This window comes from Pholis gunnellus (genome assembly GCF_910591455.1).
Source record: "Pholis gunnellus genome assembly, chromosome: 4".
NCBI classification, from domain to species: Eukaryota; Metazoa; Chordata; class Actinopteri; order Perciformes; family Pholidae; genus Pholis; species Pholis gunnellus.
In genome coordinates, this window is record NC_136530.1 from 11,485,802 (window position 1) to 11,501,425 (window position 15,624).

Sequence of the window (15,624 nt, forward strand, 5' to 3'; positions counted from 1 at the left end):
AGTACTATGATCACAACATCGCGAGATTTTGTTAAACGGGATTTCACATCATCAAATGCTGCCTTTAAGTGCTCGAACATTTCTAACTTATAAAGGCGCCTTTATGCCATGTGTCTTATAATAACAGAGAGCAACAACAGCAGAATTTTGTATATTGTATTTCAGAAATTAATATAAATGCAGGAACCCTAACCCAATAAGGAGGAAGACCAAATGTCCATGAGGGCATGTGGTTATTATAATTAATTATGAATCTAATCATCATCTTTCTTGATACTCCACCACCTATGATTTAAATATGAAACACTCAACCTCTGCAGGTCCTTGTGTGTTTGCCCCTTCATACATAATTGAAATGAAAAATATATTTAACAAAATGTATAGAGCTGTGCAACTACACCAGTGACGTGCGGTGAGGTTCGTGGCTGGTGAGGCACTGACTCTTTCAGAGTCAGATTTACAAATACATGAACCCAATATAGAGTAGCTTAAATCCTTCCAGCAGGTCCTTCCTTCCTGCTGCTGTCAGGCTGCACAAACAGCTGTGCTGACCACACAACACTAACAACACAACACCAAAAAACACTAATAATCTGTGCAATAATTACACCGTGCAATACAAAATACTCTATTTTTTGAGTTTATTGTTTTACTTAGTTGATATTCTTTACTGTTTAATATTTGTATTACTGCTGCTCTTGTTTAATACTATGTATCTTGTGTGCACTGTCCACTTTGCTGCTGTGATCCTGTAAATTTCCCCACTGCGGGACTAATAAAGGATTATTTTATCTTATTTTATCTTATCTTAAATCACAATTAAATTGGCAGCTTGCACGTTGAATACTGGTTGTTTTTCATATTTCATATCAGCATTCTTAACACACACATAGGTAAGGTAGCCTACATAGTAGGCTATTTGATTGCACCAGGAGCTTCTGCTCCGCGATCTGCGACCTGCCCCATCGGGAGCGTTTCAGAAGCGGGCTACCCGCGAAAATCGCGAGATCCCGCGATAATCTGTAACAACTACGGATTTATAAAGAGAACAAACACATAAGAGGTTACTTTACCTGTCCGACGTGCTTTACACATAATAGAGTAGAGCTGTATGAAATGTATAGCATTTGAGTAACCTCTATAAGCTATTAATCAGTCGAGGAACTGTAACTGTGGTGTATAACTACAGCCTCTGTTTCATGTCTCATTACAGAAGTTATTGTAATTATAGAAATGACTTGGTATATGCAGCAACTTTAACTTATTTTGGCCAGTTAAAGTGGTCATTTAATACATCTGTACAAAACCTAAATTAGCAACTAGTAACAGACAGGATTGCAGACAAAAGAAATGTGTGGTGTATATAATTTGACTACTACTAAAACAAATTATGCCTGACTGATCCTGAACCCCAAGATGGCATTTATGAGACCAACCACAATGTGTTTTTATTGCACCTACCTGTGTATAGCACAAAGGATAGAGACCTTGCTACAGTCAAGCAGTATATGGCTTTTTCTCTTGGTGTTCGGCCACAGCGCTGAGAGATGGACTCCAGAGACTCAGTCAGAATAAGGGAAGATTTTGGCTGGGATGGGATGTGAATGCTTTTTTTTGTCGATTGGCAGAAGTATAAGCTTGCTCTTGCATAAACTGCGACCGTCCCTACAGATTTCATCCAATAAGCCATCGTCTCTGCTTTGAACATATTGTTTCTGCTTTATCTGCATCTTTTTAAAGTCACCAGGGCTCACAGACTGCAGGCCGGGGAGGTGTGATACTGAAGGTAGGTTGTGGATGGGAGGTAACGGCTGCAAAGCTTTGGCCTTGATTCCTCTGCTTGGTTTGGTTGCAGCTTTCATGGATTTGGAAGACATATTTGGCTGGTTGAAGCCATCCACCAGCAACGTATCCCCCACCCTGGCTTTGAACGCAGCGCTGGTGTACTGGCATCGATTGGATGCTGCGCTCTTCTGCCCCAAACACACCCAGCGTTTTAACTGGAGGTAGATGCGCATGGGCAGGGATATGTTTGACAGGGATACTAATGAGCACAGCTTGTTGGCTAAGTAGCGCACGCAATCGCTGTGACCATGCTGAAGAGCAACTTTCAATGGGTCCCGACCTCCAGGGTCCAGACAAGCCAAGGTCAGAAGGTTTCTGCTGATGAAGAGTTTGAGGATGAGAAGAAGCTGGCTGTTCTCTGCAGCTGTGTGGATGGGACACTTTCCGGTGTCTCGGTGGGGGGTCTGGTGGCACCACTGGCGGTATGGATGGACCCCCACTGGTTTCTCAGCATGCATCCCCCTCTCCAGCAGCCAGCCGGCCAGATCCAAGGTGGCCTAAAGCGGCAGCAATGTAGAGTGCTACCTGCAGCTGAAACCTGGATAAGCAGCACGAGAAAGATTCACTTTTGTGTGTAAAATTGCACTCTGGCTTGATAATAAGCTGCAACAGTTTCTGACCTCAGTACTGGCTTCTTTTCTGAGAGGTTGCTCTGGACCGTCAATCTGTGGCCCAGGAGGCAACCGTGGAGGAACTGCACCCACCCATCCCACGTGTCCAAACGGAGAGTAGTGCCTTTATTTTTTTTTTAAAACAACGGTGTGGATTTCAAAATAAATCACATTTATTACATTTGTATACTTGTTTTTATTTCAAATTTGTCTGTGCATGGATTTGGAGAGGACAGGCTCGTTGTATAGTGTAACACTGCAACTTGTTTCTTTGTTCATGTGAAAGTGAAGCTCTTTTACATCTCTCTATACCCAAAACACAGTTCATACCAGCCAACATTCAGCTCACAATTTAAAGTAAGTTTTTTTAGCTGCACAGCACTCACTGTGACGATATCAACCCGACAAAAGGCAGGACATACAGTCTTCAATGGCCTAGTCTTGGAGTTGGTTGCAGTCATAGAGCTGCACACCAGCAGGTGTGCTCAGTCTGAAGGTGCTGACAGGGAGGCCACTTTGCATGGAAACCACAGTTTTCAATCTAGCAACGGACATGTGCAGAAAAGCCTCACTTCCCATGATTGGTAAGGTATCTCCTGTCACAGCATTGAACACATGCATCGCAGGCCTTCGTTCACTCTGAAAAACAAGTATTAAGGCCTTGCAGTTAATAAGACAAAAAAATAAGAAGACTTTAGTCACTAGATGGATCCCTGTGTTTATCAAAAAAATATGCCAAAAAGTCAGCGGTATGAGTTACACATTTTGACATTTTTATTTCATTAGCTTCATTAGCTTTTACTATTGATTGTATTTTTGTTTATGGTAATATTGCAAAAGTAGTACAAGCAAAGAGAAAGAGGAGTTTGCTGTAGAAAGGCACTATTTTTATGAGAAGATGACAATGGGACATACACAGCAAATTCCCCAGTGTCAAATATGCAGTGTCATAGTACATTGACTCTTTCAGAGTTATTACAACAATGGCAAGAGTAATTACTACCAATTTATCGGCCAGTGTTGGTGAAAATAATCAGAGTTAAACTTCTCAGTGTCAAATATACAGTGTCAATGTACATTGACTATTTCAGAGTTATTACAACAACAGCAAGAGTAAATCGCTCCCCAGTGTTGTCATTCACTGCTGTAGTGTACTCTGGAAAGAACTCTGAACTCTGGAAAGCTCCTCCCACCTCCTTCTCCTTTCAAACGGATCATGAGCTTCGCCCCGCCATTTTGCACTTCTCGACAGACTGTGGTAAGTTTCTCTAAATCACTTAAGAAACCAAATTTTGGCATTTCAGCAAAAAATAATAATTAGAATAACTTAATATTGTTGTTCAACATAGACTCCAGTTGTTTTTGTGTCTTGAAATACCGAATAGCAGAGGGCTAACCTGACCGAGTTGAAAGCTAACGTTAGCTCAAATGTGCTCGCACATTAAGTTAGCTAGGCTAACTAGCTAACATCAAACTCCACAATGTGGGCAAGAGAGGTCAATGTGAAGGATTGACAGTGTTGTATTGTTTTCAATGTCCATAGATGACAGTAAATAGCAAATACTGCGTGTGTGGGGAGTTGTGATATTATCCGTGACAAACCTTCCCTTTTGAGTGCATGGGCACTCCTACAAGGATTCACTTTAAAGCCAATTAGATTAAATTAATAGTTTATTTTCTGTCTATTGCTGTCTAATTACATTCAGTCGTTTTTAATGTGTTTGACAAAAGCTAGTTAGTGTTAAATTTAACTTCAGTGTTGTCTCAGAATGAATTGTGATGTGGGTCATAATGCCATTTCACTTTTTCTGTTTTTACAGATGCCATGTGATTAAAACAAAAATCATCGTTTCACAGTTGGAAAAATCTGCGTTGGCCAAGAAACCTGGTGGAGACGATATTGTCAAGGAACACAACCGGACGAAAGGTGACTGAAACTCTGAGGTAATTTAGATGTCTCTTCTTCATGCACATCTGTTCTTCTACGCTTGTGGGAAAAATATATATATATATTTATTTTAGGGCTGTACTCAACTCAGAACTTTGTCTGTCAAATTGGATTTGGCTGTTCAATACGAAGAATTGTTTGTTTGTACAATTTTTGCCAGCAAGACTTGAGTCATTCGTATTTTCCGAAGGATGATTTGTCTGCATTTACTGTGGTTAAAATAGTTATTGTTATTCAACTTATACACATCTTTCTATCATCTGCCAAGATACCAATAGATTCCAACCAAGACCTTTACAATAGAGCCATGAGGGCTGTCACTTTAAAATATTGTATCTGTAACTATATGTTTTAATACCAAATTTGAGTGCAGTTAGATTTACACACTGTTTTTCACACCATGAGCAGAGAAATTGAAATAAAAGGTAGAAATCTGTGAATCTCTCCTTTAAAAATGTAATTCGAACACCTGCTGGTAGATTGCAGATGATAGCGAAGTTTGTTCTATAGGGTGAAAATAGCTTGAATTGTTCTCTGTATATCCTCTAAATGCACTGTAAACACACATATTTCAATGTTTACAGACATTGTTAAGATTGTACTATTCTAAATATACCGTGTCTTTTAAGAACAATGTTTTTTTTCCATCTTTGAAACTGAAAGTGAGGTTTAATTAATTGTTGCACAATGTAGCACAAATGGGAGTTATACTGTTAATGAAAAATTGTATGCAAACTAAATGTTTTTATTTTTAATAAATTGTTATTAAGATATGATATAATGGTGTTTGTTGTTTTTTCTCCTGCAAACATTTTTTGTTTTATTGTTTGAAGTGTTAGCTGGACATGGTCAAGTAGAACATGTAAAACTCTTAAAGTGTTCTGTTGAAGAGTTAAAACAGAGTAAATTGAAAATAAGGTGTTGGGTAAGAATTACGCTAAGGGAGTAAATACAAGAGGAAATATGTTTTAACACTGGCAGGAGTCAGTTCAAAATCAACACTGTATTTGGAGTAATTTCTTAATCAACACTTAGTGTCAAGTAGGTTTAACACTCATGAAGAGTAACTTATTTAGAGTTAATTTTGATTAACACTCAAAAAGACCTAGTGTCAAATTGCAATAACACTAAGAGTGTTATTTACATCATAGTGTCAAATTTGAGTAACACTTCTCAGTGTAGTGTAGTGTAAAATATTAACTCTAACCAGTGTTAAATTGACTCTAAAAATGTAACACTATGTCCAGTGTTACTTTAACACTCTGTAGATAGGGACCATATGTTCACTGAATCAGTGTTAAAATTTACTCTTTAAGTGTTGCATTGACACTGTCGATTTTACTGTGTACGTGCTTAACACTGTCAGCTTTTACACAAGGTTGCCTGGCGATGAGCCTGGAATGTGTCTTGATACTAACAACTGACGAATTGGAACAAACTAAAGATCTCAGGCAGCCAAGAACTAATTTCTCTCCCAGCATGTGGGAACATGTTCCATATTAGTGCACCAGTCAGACATAATATTCACTCACTTTAAGAAGGATGTCTTTGATGAGAAGTAACAAGTTATGTTTTCAAGTGAATCCTCAGTGACAGAGAGGGGACTGCAGGTTCCTCAACATATGGAGGTCCAGCATAAAGCTCCTGTGGCAGCCAGCATAAACCCTACTGAAGTGTTGTTGAGCAAGAAATACTCACCTGCTTTCAGGAGTAGACGTATAGACCGTTTCAACAGAATTGGGTCCAAGTTTACTTCCTGTCAGCTTATGTCATTCACATACACTGCAACAGGAAATAAACTTGGACACATTTGGAATGTTTACAGCTGCGAAGTGGTCCATGCATTAAATCATTTTCTTCTCACAAAGAAGAAGTGAGTGTGTAACTTAGAACGTTGGAGGCGACTTTACACTTTTATAAAATGTTTGACCTGATTAGAAAGTTGTGGTAGCAGGTTTTCACAATTTTCACATAGAAAGTCTTGGGTATGTGCAAATAAAATGTGTTTTCAGGTGGACACTGCGGACTCATCTGTTTATGTACAATTTTTAAAAAGATAGATAGCTTCTGAAGTGTAGGCCTAAAGCAAGCTGATTGTATTTACTGCAAATCCCAAAACGGCTCCAAATCTCTAGACTCTTTTCGTGTTTTAATACCTTCATCAGGCATCGGATGGCACTGCCACTTGTGATGCCCACGTCGCACAGAGCCCAGCTGTCCTGCAGCGCTGCACCACCGTAGCTCAGCTCCAGGTACTGCTGCTGTTTGTCATCTGAGAGTTGCACCAGAAAGTTATCCTACCGAAAAGGGACAGAGTGGACATTAATGGAGCTGTGATAGAGTACTGACCAAGAAACAAAGTTATTGATAGATCGTGTTCAGTGTCTCCAATGATGGAGAGATTTAGCTTTTTCTAGACATATAACGACTAATAACTAACAGGTAACTAGTTAGTTACAATGCATAGTATTTCATCATAAGCAACATCAGGCCTAAAAATGTGATAAATCCACCAAACAGTCTCTTTTCCCTCCAGTAAAACGTCCAAATCATCAGGCACATTTTCAAAATTCAGTCAAAGCTAAAATTAAGGGCCATCAACCCTGGGCCACGACTGTAGCTTTGTATTACCTTCACCATCTGCTTCATGGGCCCCACAGTCTGATCTGAAGGGACATCAACAGGCTCACAGGAGCCCTCGAAGCAGATAAAGACCCTCATGGTTCGGACAACCGTCGTTTGGCTCCTCTGTTGTGCTCCGGTCGACCAGAGGAGTGTGTGTGGTGAGTTTGTCAGAGGCAACGTCATTGTGGGGAGGGGGGCAGGAGTTGGGTGGGTTGGGTTGGGTTTGTGAAGGACACACCACTTTATAAGTGAAATGTAATAAGTCAACAAAAGACAAAGCAATAGTTGCTTTCAAAAAGTGTCTAAAAGGTGTACAGAAGTTGACATATCTTTTTGGCTTGGTGATGTGATGTTTTTAAAGTCAATCCATTTGGGTTTTAAAAGAGTTCCTTTGATAGGTGGTACATTTTTTTCTCAACTCTCAGACTGAACCATCAAATAATGTTGAATAGGAAAATCTCAAAGTGCAAGAAAGGCAGATAAAATGGATCAAAAAGATGAAAAGATGTTGGTGGGTGTATAGAAAAACAACACCCAAGGGATTGGCCATGGTATAAGCACATACTATAAATATGCAAAGTTAATACTCGCTCTCTGACTTGTACTTAGACACGTGCTATTTTGTATAAAAAACGATTATATTATACTGGCCTATCTATCTCAGCATTTGAGAAATGTAATAAAATGTTGTGTTACACATGACAATTGCCATTTATTGATGATTTGGTCTCATAACTCGTAACAGTCTTATTATCTGAGGTAATCATTACACAGCGATACAGGTGATGTTGTATATCAGCATATCTAACTGACTCAAAAAGGTTTTAACCATTCAAAACAGGACACAGCATTTTGATTCTAGTTATTGATTTTGTTCTAACATTGTATGAAATAGGTCTTTAACATTTGTTGAGTGGGCTGTTGTTTCTATTCTATTCTACTCAACTGCAGTAGGTGAACATATTTGCAGAGAGGAATATCACAAGATTAAAGGTTCAAGAATCAGAATCTTAGAAAATAAATCTCAGGTGTAAACTGAAACATTTTATTTAACATGTTATTACCATTTTTATATAGAAAATAACTTGATAAGTACATTTTTTTATGTGGGACCAGTCTGACGTCAGCTCTTCGCGCTGCCTTTTTGTGGGAAACAAAGGGACTACCCACTGGTTGCACATTACAGCTTAAAATGTTCGTTCAAAGTTGTACAGGGGACAGCTACTTTGCATTTGACCTTTTAAAGTCTGACACTGTCCACCAAGTTGTTATGTTAAATCTTGGCTTATAGCAAAGAGTGACTTGGTTTCTCAAGGTTCAAGACATGCCAGTTATGATGCTTTCTGTTTTTTAATGCACAAATCAGAACACAAAGGAAATCTAGATATAGAAATGTAGATATCCAAATACTGTAATTTTGAGAACTTGTACAAATTCATCAGATTATAGTTACACTTTACTTTACAAAGTAACTATTCTCTACACAAGTCTTGTTGCAGGCAGAACCCCACAGTTGTAATAGCACAATAAATAAACTGTTATTTTCCACCTCTTGTTTGCAACCATTTAACAACACTGATGATACACAACAGATACCCTAAAAAGAAGATGAGCTCCGTTTACTATAGAGGGTGCTAGAGATTTAAAAGTGTTATCTGTTTTCAAGATTATTTTTTTTTAGGGTGGAGGATGACACCATTTGTGCTGACTAAACAAAATATATACCTTTTTCCAGATAAAACATACAGTTTCTACATGAACTCTGTGAATCTTGTACTGCCCTGATGCAGTTGTAATAGAGCTTTAAATATAGACTTGCTGCTCGGTTCAGGCCGTCTATGTAACTGTAAAAGGCAGCAAATGTTTTCGTGTGCCGTCACGTGGATATGTTTACGTCTGGAGTCACTTCCGGAGTCAAATGATTGACAAACGGTTCGTCCAATCAGAAGCCGAATGTAGATCGGTGCATGTGGCGGAAGCTGAAGAAGCTAGCCGAGGGGATTAAACTGTAACGTTTATGTTCACATTCTCCGACCCATCGTTCAAACGGGATGAAGTCCATCCAAAATATTCGCTGTTGTAAATGTTCCTCGGCACGACGCGCAGCGAAGGAGAGCGATGTCCCCGCCAGCAGCTAATTCCCCGGATAAGATAAACCTCCAGGCAGAAATCAAGGTAAACACCCGCGACAAAACCGACTAGCTACCTGTATTAGCATCATGCTAACGCGGGGGGTACAGGGCGCTCTGTTTTAGCAGCTCGCTAAAGGTTGTCCACACCACATCATTGGTTTATTTTAGGTTTATAACTATACTCTGAAGAACTGCAGCTATCTGTGAATGCATGACTTTAACGCGATTGGCTGTACTTGTTAAAACATTTAGCCACTGAGATTTAAGGTTTGAAAGTTAAACATCAATGTCTGACGGTTGTTGACAATATTTGGCAGCTGGTTTTGCCATTAACTGTTTTATCCTTCTCACACTGGCGTTGTGAATGTAGCTGTCTAATTATAACCTCATTGTGTCGGTAAAATGTGATTGCTGTCACTTGATGTTTAGTCATCTTTGCTTCCACTTCCCCTTTGGTTCTCTGTTATTTGATCATTTAAGAAGAATGAGATCTGAGCTACTGTTTCAGTCGAAAATGAACCCAAGTAACCCCCATGCAAGTCATTTTATAACGTGTTTATGACATGTTTGTGTGACACTGACATTAATGATGTATACTATAGGACAAAACTAAAATGTGTCAACTGCCACACATTTTGAAGTAACTGTTACCTGTAATAAATCCAAAAACAGACATTCCCGTTACAGTACAGTTCCTCAATAACTTTTGTCTCTCTATGGTTGTTGAATGATCAACAGTTACATTTTTTACCTTTTTGTTATTTTGATTCTCACGGGTAACATGAATATTGGGATGATGTTGTCATTTATTGGTGATCTTTCAGAAATCGGTTCAAATTTGACTTCACTGTACGCATAAGAATATATCTTTTTAAATAGATATATCGATGGGCTTATCACTTTTGGTCACGGTTATTTGTTAATAATCTATTTTGGCTATAAAACAGTACATGGGTTTTCATTTGACAATTCGTTTTTGAATGGGTAAACTGGGATTTCTAAAAGATATTTTAAAAACAACTTATTCAGTTTGAGGTGACCGGATCCTACTGGGTACCTTTAGTGACTCCAGATGCTGAGACACAGTATAGTGTTTAGTTTAATAAAGGAGGACTGGTGCTACTAAATGTGGCGTTCCCATCTGATAACTTCTGTTATGTTCTTTCAAAATTGTAATTGAATCTGTCCAAAGCTTTACGGCTACAATACATTATACAAACGAGGCAAATGGTGACATTTCACAGCCATGGTGTATTCATTTAATGAGGAAATGTCTTTGTTTTCTACCAAATGTACACTGTATACCATACAAACCATATAATCCTTAAACACTACTTGCCTTTGCAGCATGATAACTCAGCTTAGTAGTCTAAAGCCTAGCTGTTGACCTGATCACATGCTGCCCTCCACTTTTGTGAACTTGTACCTCTTATGCTGCGATGTTAGGCCTGACGCTCACTTCAGTCTAAATGGCTGAAGTAGGACTAAGTAGGACAAGTGAGAAACACTTGTTCTTCAGGATGAACTACCAATAAACTACACTACAACACATTAAAGCCCAAAAAGGCGTACTACACATGATGAGTGAGATAATTGAAAGACCAGACGGAGGATTGGAGCAGCCAACAATGACAGACACCCAAACAACATAACGCCTGCATGCATTTTAAATTTGTGTATTTAAATCATGAAACGTCAACACTATTTCATCAGCGTACGTGAGTTAAGGCTTTACGTGCATATGAACACAACATTTGTATCTTTTCTAGGTGTGACAACAACAGACAGTGTGAAGCGGTTCCGCTGCAGGCCGGTGTGCGTGGTCATTTGTCTGTGTGAGTGTGTTTATGGTTGTGTATGTTTATGAGTGGCGCAGCAGCTGGGGGTTGTAACGTGATGCCAAGATGCTGCTGTCCCTGGGAATGCTAATGCTGTCGGCCACACAGATCTACACCATCTTCACCGTTCAGCTCTTCGCCTTCCTCAACCTGCTGCCCGTGGAGGCCGACATCGCTGCTGTGAGTAGTTCTAATTGCATGTAGGGACTAAACATAGACGCGTGCAACAACAATATGGCCGTGTAATACAGTTACACACACGCGCAGAAACACACCTCCCATCCAGATTAACAATACCAATGTGATTTCATGATATTAGAACTTGAATAAAAAAAATAATTCAACCTTTTTTTCCCCCCCCTGTCTTTCAGTACTCATTTGACAACAAAACAGACAACTTTGATGACCTGCCTGCACGGTTTGGCTATCGGCTACCCAGCGATGGACTGAAGGTGAGTCCAGAAGGGTCCGAGGTGTTTGTGTGACAAAGATGAGTCATTCCAAGGTGTTTATGATCTCTGATTTGATTTTTATTTCAGCATGTTTCTACTTTACAGCTCTGCGCCACTGAATTAATGTTTAACCATGAAAACATAAAAAAAAAGCAATGTCATATCGGCGTGATGAAAAGTTCACATCTGTACCAGGCAGTGCGCAGAATAACATTATGTTTATGGTTAGCAATAAGTGCACATTTCTAGTTTGCATTAGAAAGCGGCAGAAATCAGGGTCAATTTTGGAAAACATCCAACAATCGATTGCAAGTCGATACAAATGTCAATGTATGTGTAGGCAGCAGCCAGCTACACGTCCACATGACAGAGGAGCACACACACTGCAGAAAGTATTACACCGTAGTACCCTCTGGTTGGACTTTAATGAAGCTTTGTCAAAGTTTAATAGCATTAAAATGAAACCGTTCCCAAACATTAGTGCTCTGTGTTGAGGATTGTGATCAATGTGCGTTGTTGTGAGGTTTCTGTATGCAACCCCCCCCCCCCCCCCACACCCAGCAACACGCACACTGCTTGATCCACAAAGCTCACAAACAGAAGGGATGATTCATGTCTGCTTTCTAAACTGACCATTGTGACGCTTCCCACAGTCAAGAGCCCAGTTGTTGTTGTTCAAAGGCCTTTTAGGGCACAGAAGCAAGTCGATGCCTTGTTTTGTGTTTGTGCGTACGTGCAGGTTAAGTACAGTATGTTTGCACACTTGAAATTACTGCCACTTATCTGAATTCATTGATGCTATGTTCAGCATCATTATACCACCGTGGCAGTCCCACAGCATCATTTTGGCATTGTGTGCCACATGAGTTGTGATCCTGCGGTTTATTTTAGGACTCAAGCGTCTGGTTGAGATGATTGGTAGCATTGGTCTCACAACAGGAAGTTTGAACACACCCTTAGAGTGTTTCTATTTCCTGTTTGCGACTTGTCTTATTTAAAAGGAAAGTCATGGGAAGTGACCGCAATGGAGTTTTAGAATTTTAGAATAAGCACTTTTATTGAGAATGGCCAGTTAACACTTCAACAGGTTAGCTGAGCTTCAAAAAGTAATTGATTAATGTAAGAAACTGGTTGAATTTTGTCCCATCCCTAGTGTATTACATGTATATGTATCCATGTTTGTGGATATGGGCCTCCCCATAGGTAGGCTGTTGTGAATGAAGTGTCACCCGGCAAACAGCAGGGATTATGGCACACTGTCATGTCGCCCGCCGTGTGTGTTTGAGCACATTATGTAAGATTCGGTGTTACGAAAGCCGAGAAATGACACGTGTCTGTGTCACCCGCTCTCTGTCTTAAATTCTCATCTGATCTCTGCGTCTTGTTTTTCACCGCTGCTGTCTGGCCGGGGCAGTGAGGTCGGGTGCCGTGCAGACATGGCCTCTAGTCCCGGAGGGCTCCGCTCAATCGGTCCATTACAAAGTACCCTCCTCTGCCCGGCCCGTGTCTGTGTCTGTTTTAAAGGGAGCTCGGTGCAGAGACAAGAGTTTCCGCTGTGATTTACAGCTGCACTCAGCAGGATGGTAATGGAAGAGTATGCCCCGCATTATCATCCATATCATCACAGGAAGGAGTGGAGGAGAACGTCCCCTCTTCCGTACTGGACTAGCGGAAGAATTTTCCGTGTTTGTCAAGCAGGGATGATACTTAATGGGGAACTGTCACAAATTCACAGAAAAAGTGGAAAAATTCCATCCCCCTGTAGATCCTTTTGAGTTTTAGGAACTCGCAGGAATACATAAATAACCTCTTTTTGTGAAACCTCTGGCATCACAAGGCAGCACAAGCCTGTTTACTTCCAGACGTTTCCCTACAGGGAACGAGGCTTCAAACAGAGCCCTCCCTGTTTCCTCTTACACAACCGGGGCTGTTTACGGTCTCAAAGCAAGGCCTCTGCAAGCCTGTGTGCACCTACAGTGTGCACCTACAGTGTGCACCTACAGTGTGCACCTACAGTGTGCACCTACAGTGTGCAACAGTTATGCTTTGTTTAATGTCTGAGGTGCACATATGAGTAGCTTGAATCTGGAGATCACGGTGGAGTTAAAATGAAGCAAAACAAAACTTGCCAGTTTGAAATTTGACTTGACGCCCCGTGTCTTAGATGTTACACTATGTCCCACTCAAACTTGAAGTATTGATGCAACACATGAGTAATTTGTATGCAGAAATTCAAATTTAGGGGTGAGAACATTTTATTTCTAAAGCATGAAGTTTTGGCTACATCCTTGCATTTAAAGATTCACAACCAAAATAACTACTGCACAGCCATCGCATGAATGTAGAGGAGTAAAACATAACATTTCATTAGATCACATAAGGCCAGTTTTTGCCTTAATTACAGTAGATGCAATACGTGAAGGTTATAAGAGAGAGTCATTGCAGAGGATCTGGCTATAAACTTGTGTAGACAAGGTTCAGCGTTGTACATTTTTGTTCAGATGGGACTCTGGGGAGGAATCGATACCCGTGTTTAAAATAACCATGTTCCCTTTACGCAGCAAATTCTCAATACACTCGATTCAGGCTTTTTGTTTTTATTCCATTCACGTGCCCACTTCCACTTCCACAATTATAGACTGGTCTTTAGTCTGAGAGGAAATTCTTGTGTTTCCTTTGGAAAGTCTTTGTGTTTTTGATTGTGCTGCAGCAAACCTGGAAAAGTCTCCGAAGCGCACCATGTAAACTATGTGAAAGTGAAAAATATAGAATGTACAAATATAAATGTATTTATTTTTGTGTACCAATGAAGCCTGGTGTGTATGTGAGGGCTTGTCCAGGAATCACATTTACTTACTTCTAACACTGCTTCAATATATTTCTGACATATTAGTCAGCAGAATGGACTTCCTCCTATCAGTTGAGACATTTTTGCACGAACCTCTCCACAGATATTTCGCTCTAATTGAAATCTAGCTACACTACCGTTCAAAAGTTTGGGGTCACCCAGACAATTTCGTGTCAATTTTCAGTTTCTTCGCAATTTCTCGCATGGAATAGCTTCATTTCTAAGAACAAGAATAGACTGGCGAGTTTCACATGAAAGTTCTCTTTTTCTGGCCATGTTGAGAGTATAATCGAACCCACAAATGCGATGCTCCAGATACTCAACTAGCTCAAAGGAAGGCCTGTTGTCAGCTGTGCTAACATATTTGCACCAGGGTTTTCTAATCATCAATTAGTCTTCTAAGGCGATTAGAACACTGGAGTGATAGTTGCTGGAAATGGGCCTCTATACACCTATGTAGATATTTCATTAAAAACCAGACGTTTCCACCTAGAATAGTCATTAACCACATTAACAATGTATAGAGTGTATTTCTGATTAATTTAATGTTATCTTCATTGAAAGAAACAGTGCTTTTCTTTGAGAAATAAGGACATTTCTAAGTGACCCCAAACTTTTGAACGGTAGTGTACATTTGATTGAAGCTGTGGGTGTTTACAGAGGTGGCAGGAAACGCTCCTTCCATGTCGCATCTTGCCTCGAGTATTGCACGTTGAGCAAAATATGGAAACATTGCACACGAGGAGGCTGCAAACTATTAGTGGATAATTATACATATCAAGTATTTATGCTCGTTTCCACTGTGCTTGAGTGTGTTTCCTCCCGTCGCTCCGGTTTCCTGCCTCATTTTAAAGACATGCAGGTTAACGGAGGACTCTGAATTGCCCGAAGGTGTGATCGTGAGTTAATGGCTGTCTTCTCTGTGTGTAAGCCACTGCATTCACTCATTTCAAGTGACAAGTAACAAAACTAATTTTGACAGTGTAGGCTGCTAATGCCGAAGACGTTGCAATAAAAATACACGCCAATATTACCATTACATTACCAGTAGTATCATTGAGGTTCAATTGAGATATCGCTTCTCTCATTTCGGCATTTGACATTCATACTCTTTGATTGAATCTTGTATTTGTGATGGACAGTCTTGAACTTGAGAGCAGCTATTGCTTCATAGAAACACATTGTTTCTATGAAGTCGTATACAGTATATATATATATATATATATATACAACTATATAGTTTCTACAGACTAATTAAGAAAGGTTAGTAGGAGACAGTGATTTTCAACAAAACTACCTGTCAAACCCCTGCCCCTTATAACAAA

General features: G+C 39.9%; 2 protein-coding genes across 2 annotated transcripts in view; one reads left to right on the forward strand and one right to left on the reverse strand.

Annotated features, from left to right (window-relative positions):
• Positions 1 to 976: 976 nt before the first annotated feature.
• On the reverse strand, positions 977 to 7,125 carry LOC306694856 (protein ANKUB1-like; the record flags this gene model as incomplete). Its single annotated transcript, XM_079157896.1, is given in 9 exon segments — positions 977 to 1,029; positions 1,462 to 1,588; positions 1,755 to 2,336; positions 2,338 to 2,383; positions 2,466 to 2,580; positions 2,879 to 2,891; positions 2,895 to 3,095; positions 6,561 to 6,701; positions 7,036 to 7,125. Coding segments are annotated over 9 exon segments (1,368 nt in total).
• Positions 7,126 to 9,007: 1,882 nt separating this feature from the next.
• rnf13 (ring finger protein 13) overlaps positions 9,008 to 15,624 on the forward strand; it is a 33,155-nt gene continuing 26,538 nt past the window's right edge. Inside the window, exons 1-3 of the mRNA XM_079157982.1 lie at positions 9,008 to 9,204; positions 10,931 to 11,179; positions 11,371 to 11,451. Of these exons, the coding sequence (XP_079014108.1) occupies positions 11,066 to 11,179; positions 11,371 to 11,451 (195 nt within the window). The 5' untranslated portion in view covers positions 9,008 to 9,204; positions 10,931 to 11,065. The remainder of the gene's footprint in view (positions 9,205 to 10,930; positions 11,180 to 11,370; positions 11,452 to 15,624) is intronic.